The sequence below is a fragment of the Propithecus coquereli genome, unplaced genomic scaffold, assembly GCF_000956105.1.
Source record: "Propithecus coquereli isolate 6110/MARCELLA unplaced genomic scaffold, Pcoq_1.0 Scaffold242, whole genome shotgun sequence".
NCBI classification, from domain to species: Eukaryota; Metazoa; Chordata; class Mammalia; order Primates; family Indriidae; genus Propithecus; species Propithecus coquereli.
This window is the reverse complement of record NW_012147975.1, coordinates 1,603,763-1,611,885: the sequence shown is the minus strand read 5'-3', so window position 1 is coordinate 1,611,885 and position 8,123 is coordinate 1,603,763. Positions and strand designations below refer to the sequence as shown.

The 8,123-nt window shown below is 48.5% G+C and overlaps 1 protein-coding gene across 1 annotated transcript in view; it reads left to right on the top strand.

Moving 5' to 3' along the window:
* KLHL3 (kelch-like family member 3) overlaps positions 1-4,424 on the top strand; it is a 110,300-nt gene extending 105,876 nt beyond the window's left edge. The window contains exons 14-15 of the mRNA XM_012646335.1: positions 593-736; positions 4,367-4,424. Coding sequence (XP_012501789.1) covers positions 593-736; positions 4,367-4,395 — 173 coding nt within the window. The 3' untranslated portion in view covers positions 4,396-4,424. The remainder of the gene's footprint in view (positions 1-592; positions 737-4,366) is intronic.
* The last annotated feature ends 3,699 nt before the right edge of the window (positions 4,425-8,123 follow it).

The following is an 8,123-nucleotide window of genomic DNA, read 5'->3' as shown; positions in this document are numbered from 1 at the left end:
TTACATTTTCCTACTCTTTAGTCCCTGTTGCGTGAGACCTTGCCCAAAATCCAGCTCGCTCTGAGGTCAGGTTGGGAGATGTGCCTTGTCCCTGGGAACTAGGTATGAATTTAGACCCCAGTCTTGTAAGGGGATCACAGACGCAATCATTAGTGCCCTGCAGTATGGATATAACAGGACTTGCCAGGGAAAACCCTACCAGCAGAGAAGTCGTGTTCATGAAAATCCCGTGAATTGTCTCATTCCCTACCTCAGGCTGGGCAAAGGGGTCTGCATGCGCCCCCCAGTAGAGAGGGGCCCGAATCCACCCTGCTCTGCATACTATGGAGTGTATGTGTGTGTATATGTGACCGTGTGGTGACCAAAATGCCCGACCAGAGAAATCACCGTGTGAGAAAGGGGCATCCTCAGCGCCCAGGGGCTGTCGTCAGCGTGTTCTTCCACTGAGCAAACGCGACTTGTGGAGCTAAGCCTCTGCTGTGCTCCCATAAAGGGACGAGAAGAGCCTCCAGGGCTCCGCAGATTTGCGTCTCATCCATTCTGATCTCTCGGTGCTCCTGCGGTAACACCTAAGGCCTCTGCTTGATTTCAGGGGTGTGTGCGGTGAATGGCCTCCTGTATGTGGTTGGCGGGGACGACGGATCCTGCAACTTGGCCTCGGTGGAGTACTACAACCCTGTCACCGACAAGTGGACGCTGCTGCCCACCAACATGAGCACCGGGCGCAGCTATGCAGGTCGGGGCGTCCGTCTCCACCCCCACGCCCCAGAGGCTCCAACACCCCGGGAGTACGGGGGTGGGCTGGGGTGGTGGGATGAGGGGACATGGGCCTGCTTAACTTAGGACCGAGTGCTTCCTCCAGAGGTGGCAGGTAATTGTCACATGGCCACCATTCCGTCACTGATAATTAGCACTTGTGTCCCCACGGATCCGCATGTGTAGCCTCAGAATTCTTAAAGCAGTGCTCCAGGGAGCCACTTCCAACGGCTCTAAGCTGTCACAAGAGATGTTAGAATTTCATTGCCATTCCTGGTTTATTCTGTGCCAGGCTCCTGGGTGGCATCAGGTACAGTTCTTGCTGTCCAGAATTTGACTGGAAAGATTAGAGCTGCCTACACAAAACAGGGAAATCCAAGATGATATACACGTGGGTTGTAAATGACATGCAGCAGGCAGGCTTTGCGACATGACAGACCAGTGGGAGCTGGCACAGTCAGGGAACAGGGCTCCATTAAACTTTGTGGGTGGATGACAGTCACGCGAACAGCTGCCCTCTGCTGGTCGCCCCTCTCTGCTGCGGGGCAGTGTTGGCTACAGTGTATGCATCACTTCATCTTTTCAGCTGCTCTCAGTCTGAATAGAACCGTATCCTCCCATTTTGTGGAAGATGAAACTGGGGTTTGGAGAGTTTAAGTAACTTGCCAAAGGCCACACAGGTAGTAAATGGCAAAGTCAGAGTTCAAACTCAGGTCTGACTTCGAAGCCCACGCCCTTTGTGCTGCCCCGGCTCGGGATCTGTGGCGGCAGGAGTAAGGCACGAGGCTGGTGTGTCGGCATCTTCTTGGGGAGTGTGGGGCAGGGGCAGGGGCAGCGTCAGAGTTGGTGCTGCTGAGGTCAGAGGCCCACGGGAGACAAGCACATGTACCTCCACAATGCAGCCCACCCAGCTCCTTACGTCGGGGTTTTCAGACACCAGAATAGTTAGAGTTACCATTCATTTATTGAGCGCACACCGTGTGCCAGGCATCACCCTAACAATCATTATCTCATTTAATCCACACCAAAGCTGCAGTGGCTTCTTATTCCTGCTTTGCATTAGGAAGGTCAGCCGCCCCTCTTGTCTGGATTTCAGCGCAAAGGACGATTGTGCTGTGCAGGCGCGAAGGGTTTGTGTTGCTTTCTCTCAGCGCAAGGCTTCATTGCAACGAACTTCTTTCACTTTTTCCCTCTGTTAGGGTTTTTTTTTCACCTGTCACATTTTTCTTGGTTAAATATAAAAGATTTTAGAAGCATTTTGGTTATAGGGCGATTCTGTTCTCCTGGTTTATTATGAAGTCCAGCACCGTCATTTCCTTTTGGAAGCTGTAGGGGGAAGGGCAGGGCGTTTTCTCGACGAGGCAGTGAGGCCCGTGAGGGACCTGCCCTGGTTCCACCCGTGCCTTGATGAGAGGGGAGAGGCTGAGAGTGGGCGGTTAGAATGTTGTGCATGTACCAAACATTCGTGTCCCTTTCTTCATCGTCCGCCTCCTCCAGAAGCGGGTGGGGAGACCGCAGATGTGCAATTTCGTGTTCAAACCATTGACCGAGTGAGGCTGTTATCTTAAAATCTAAGGAAACGCTCCAAAATGCAAAAGTTATGGACAAAGGTATTATCGGAGCATTGCTTATAATAGCAAAACACTAACAATCGCTTAATACCCTGACACGAGGGAAATAATCTATGGAGTATTTATATAGTAGATGTATTTTTAATGTCATGAGAAAATGTTGATAACAAGCTGTTACGTTGAAAAAAGGAGGGTGTGAAGTTGTATGTGCTATGTGAGCTCAGTCATATGGTTCTTTTGGGGGGCGGGGAATAGCTACTGCTTCTAGAGATGGATATTGGAGTTGGATCCGAATCTGAATCTCCGTTCTGCCACTAGCCCTGAGTCTCTGGGCCAGGTATTCTATCTGACTGAACCTCTGTTGCTTCATTCGTAAAATGGGAATGAAATCAGAGCCTCTTACAGTGTTGTGAGGACGAAATTCAGTCATTTAAAGAGCTTAGCACAATGCCTGCCTGGCACTCGACACCGTGTGGTAAATGATCGAGATTATCGTTAGAGGCCAGGAAGTATTCCAGAAGGATAATGGTGGTTCTCTTTGTACGAAGGGATTAAAGATTTTTTCTTCGTGTTCTTCTGCATTTTCTACATTTTCCATAATGAGAATATATTACTTTTATAATCCAAAGAGGAAGTTTCTATTAAAAAGCAACACATAGGAGCCTGTTTTTTTTTTTTTAACTACCTTGTAAAAGAGATGCTTGAGGTATGGGTGAGATAGTGCAAGGTCAGGCAGCATACCTGGTCTGGACTCAGGTTCTGCCCGCCTCCAGCCTTCTGTCTGCACCTTTATCCAGGAATTAACAGGAAATAGATGTCTCAGTAGAATCTTTCTGTTCTGGGCTTCCTTTTAGCAGTGTTTTCACAATCTCATCTTCAACGAGAACATCTTATAGTTGTGAGAATATGTTAAAATAAAACTCCATCTTACCTGTAAATTAGGATTCTGTTCAGCAGCAGATACCGGAAAACCTGACAGATACTTGCCTCAATAAGGAAGAGGATGTATTTGTCTCGTGTAGAAAGAAGTCCAAGGTTGGCCTGGTGGTCCAGACTGTCATTGAAGAACCAGACTTCTCCTTTCTTTTCTGTTCTGCCAGCTTTATCAATAGCTGCTGCCGCCCCTTGGGCCTTGCATGAGCATTCTAGGCAGGACAAGGACAAAGCCATCATGGCAGCACTGGCAGACCTGCGTTTACAGTCTCACGGCCAGGATCACTGGCGCTTCTAGCTGCAAGGTAGTCTGGGAAGCCGAGCTTGTAACTTGGTGGTGTCTGCAGTGGAGGACAGCAAGTAGAAGGGATGCTGACTGAATCAGCCTATGGTGTCTGCACATAGCCCCAGTCCCTTACAGTGAGATTTTGGGTCACACCTGAATTTATAAAAATTAGGTGCTGAGCACAGTTCAGCTTGATTAAAACAGTAACGCACATACGTGTCTGAAGTGTTTCTCTGAGTCCGTCAGTCAGACGACGTCACATAATATGAGAACTGAGCCTAAAGAGGTGAGTGGATTTGCGTAAGGCCACAATGCAGGTTGGCTGGTGGCAGAGCTAGGACTGGAATTCAGTTTTTTTTTGCCTCCATGAAGTCAGAATACTGTTCTTTCCAGTTTATTTCAGTGTCTTCTAAAAGTAGATATAAATCATTTAGCACTTCTCTAAAGTGATACAAATTTAGAGCTGTGTAGCTGCGTCTGGGCTTCCGGTGAGGGTACTGAACGCTGTTGAGCTGGTTGCTAGGGTTGGGAACGGGAGTCACGACCGTGAGCCCGTGATGACGTGGGATGAGACCACTAACCTGTGGCGGTTGAGGGACTGTACCTGTGGGTTGAAATATCTTGCCAGGACTTGGCTGTCAGAAGGGGAAACAACTGGCTTCTAGCAGCCCGAGTCCACAGACTCTTCAATATTTGGATAAAAATTGTACCCGTTTCCCTTGGCTGTGACTCAGGGTGTCTGGGATTTATGAACTCACTGGGTGGCACTCTGAATAACTTTGCAGAGGCCGCGATGCTAACTTTCTCCCCGTTATTTTAGGTGTTGCTGTAATTCACAAGTCCTTATGACCCAAACTCCCACTGCCCGGAGGTGGAGGAAGGAGCAGGTCCTGCCTGTGACGCAGAACAGCAGGACCTCGGCAGCTGGATTCAACTCGCGGGCAGGTCTGCGGCGGGGCAAGAATCACCCTCCTCCAGCTTGGCAGACCGGTGTCGTCTGTCACAGCGCGGACATCAGTGATCACCAGTGACCCTCCTGCTTCCGTGAGGTGCTTTGGCCTCTGCCCAGAGCAGTGGAGTTCCTGACAGCCCCATGCAGCACCTTTGGGCTTTTCTTGGTGTTTCTACAGGGACAACAGAGAACCTGGAACATATGTGTGTGTGCGTGTGTGTGCGCGTGGGCGCTTGCGTGTGTGTGTATGTGTGTGCGTGTGTAGAACGTGGTGTTTCACTACCTTCAGGGGTGAAGTGTGTGACGGTCTACTGGATTTCTTTACTACTGATCCTTTCACTATGCTAAAAATCAAATCACAAAAATGTCTCTTCTGGATTTGTCCCATGGGGACCCTGAGACTACTAAAGCTGCTGTCTTCTGAAGGTGCAGTTGGACCGGCTGGAATGTCCAGAAATAACCGGTGGGAAGAGCAGTTCATTTGACCATGCCTGCGTATGGGACTCGACTACTGTAACTTTGTCTGCGGAAGAGCTGGGCCTTCTCGAAGCTACACTGTGTCACCTGTGTGCTAGACTAGGGGAGGACGGGTTCCCTGCGCTCCTCAGCTGGCTGCTCTTGCGTGGGCTGTCCTCTAGGAAGCAAGGGAGACCTGCCCAGTCTTCAGTCTGGGCCGCTGGGTTTTGATGTCGTGAATTCCAGGTTTGGGAGATTTTGTGTCTCTTTAGCTGGGAAAACTAGCCCTTCAGAAAAGTCCTAGGTAACACACTGGAGAAAAAATACACAGGAAGGAAACAAAAACAAAAAAACCAAAGTGGTAAGATTCAGTCCCTGCCCATAATGGTCTCAGAGAGGGATCCTACTTCTGGGTTTTCCCAAGACAGGACAGTCCCTGTTTGTACTTAGTATCCAGGCTTAATTATTCATAGTGCCCCATCTTACTCTCCAAAGGGTTCTGGTTTGGAGCATAAGTAAAAGGTCACCCTCCCTCCAAACCCAAAGATAGGTTTGTCCCTGTGTTGGATGGGTTGTGTGCGATTCAGATGCACGTGGATGACTTCGAAGGAATACACCAGCGGGAGCTGGCCCTTGGCACTTCGTGACGTTGGTCAAGCCTGTCTGATGTCCTTGCCTTCCTTTTCGTGTGCTTTCCCCCATTCCAGGGTCTATACCCTCTCCCCACCCCCAGGATCCTCATCCCCACTTTCCCTTCGGGGTAGGAGATGGCAGGGGACCTGGATTTGAGATCTCTCCCAAGGGGTACTTGTATTTTAAAAGAGGAGCTTAATGAGAACTTTCCTAATTCACAGGTAAAAATTATTAATGCTACAGCTTCAAACATCTGGAAGGGTGGGTATTTGAGGGTGCATGGAGTCATTTGCATTTAAAAAAAAAACCTTAAAGCTGTATTGTTCCTTAACTAGCAAATTGCTTTTGCTGGAATTTCCAGCATAGGAGAGGAAGTCTTGTGTCTAGAGAATAGTCTCATCACTTGGGGGCTGGGGGTTTAACACCCCCTCATGTCAAGGTCTACCTACAGGAAGCCAAGGGGCTTCATAAGCCCTGATGTTGGACTTCTGATACATCTGGGCTACTTCCAAGCACATACTGTGGCAGATTAGCACCCCCAACCCCTGCAGTTAGAAGCCCAGGAGTCTCCCAGCTAGTTGGCCACTTCGTGTATTTACTGTATATTTATTGTGTGCTAAATATGCAACTTCCCTGAAGACAAAACTTCTCTTTCTAGTGCTAAGCAGATGTTACTTTAATAAGACATTTGGAGAGCAAAAAGACACCTAAAATTTTTAGAAGCCTTGGGAAAAGGGTAAAATGTCCAGCTTTGGTAGACCTGGGAGAACTGTCTCCAAAGGACGGAGGGCGTGCTTTAGTGGGGTGCTCTGGGCTCACTTGGCGGTGGGGATGGCTGTGGTTTCAGAGCTGTGCCTTGCTCTGGGTTGGAAGTTGATGGAATGAGCTTTTTGTTCCAAATGCCCTTTCTTCCTCTCCAGTGAAGTTTGAGACTTGTTTGGGTGTGCCTGTGGTGGGGACGAAAGTGGGTTGGGACCTGGTGTATGCTGTTCACAGACCTGTCGATTTCGGATAAGGCGTAGTCCCCTTGCCCTCCCCACCGCGGAGAAGCTGGACTTCCATGCTTGTGTAGGGGAGACTGTTTTTTCTGTGTCATCTTCCCAGAAAGGGTCCCTTTCCTGAAAGCTAGCCGGCCGTGTTTCCTGCTTTTGGATTTTTGCTATTGGTTCCACTTGGCATCTCCCTTCCTGGGAAGCGCTGCCTCTGCCGGTCGTGCCGAGGCTACGTTCATCTCATCCTCACGTGTCCTTTCTCACGGGGACTAGAACACTGGTACGTCATCACCAAAGCCAATCTGCTCTAGCTGCCCACAGATGCCATCCCAAAACTCGTCTCTCCACCAGGTACGATTCTTTCTCCTCAGTAGACACAACAGACTTATTTTCAAGTTTGTGCTCGTCACAAGGTAGGTGAAACCTCCTCCCGCGCGCACAGGGCGGCCGCTGCTGGTTGCGACGCAGCTTTGCCCGCAGCGGATCTGTGATCTGACTGCAGCGGTGAAATGGGATTGAGGCCCAAGGTTAGAAGCAGCTTAAACGCCACTTGGATACTGATTTGGACAACACAGAAGTCAGATTCTGAATTCCAAAGTTATTTCTCATAAGTACCCAATGGCATCTCTCAATCTAAAAAGTTGCAGTATTATGCAAATGAAAGTGACCTCATTTTCTGCTATGCAATAAGAATGCTTAATTTTATTTCATGACAAGCCAGCTGCACTGTCCCCTAAGATGCTTTTTGAGCTGTCTTACTTTGATATCTGTTGTGTAATATTTGTATATTTCTGAGCCAGATCCTTTCAAAGATTGCCTTTTTATAAAATTGAAGCTATAGCTTTTAGGCTAAAATTTTAATGTAGATATTTTTATAAGATAATTTTTCAAGATATTTGAATTGCTTTTTATTGTCCATGATAATGGAATGTTATGTTCTGTGTCATTCACTCTCAAGCATAGTTCGTGCCTGTAGCTATCTTCCCTTTGTTTCTCACCCTCCAAAAGTGGATTTTTCAGTAGCTCCAGGTAGATGAGTCGTCTTTTTTAAACCATATTCAAGGAAAACTGCTGAATTTCAAAACGCAGTCACTGGTGTTTCTTGAACTGCTAGGGACTAATGTTAAGCTTGACTCAGCGCTTACCCATCTATACTGCTTGTCTATTCTTTTTTGAGTCTGCTTTCTGCAGGGGAGAGGCTGGGTTGGCCCATCTCCTGGTGGCTGTCACTGGCTGGTGCTAAGCCTGGCACACCGTAGCATGGAGAAACCCCAGACAAAGGCCTGCCCACAAGCACATACTCCTGGAGTTTCCTAGGTCCAGCAGACTGCTCCTCATTCTCTTCTCTCCCTGTTCTTCCGAAGCTTCCAATAGCTTGAGGCATTTGCTGTCGGCTCGTGTCCCTTGTGGAAGCATCTTGTCTCTGAACTTTGAAAGAGGGGTTGATCCTCACGATCCCCATTAAGAAATGTGTTAAGCATGTGCTTTGTAGATGCTATGCTTACGACTTAGGGAACAACTTGTTTCTTGAGCTGCGTCTACAC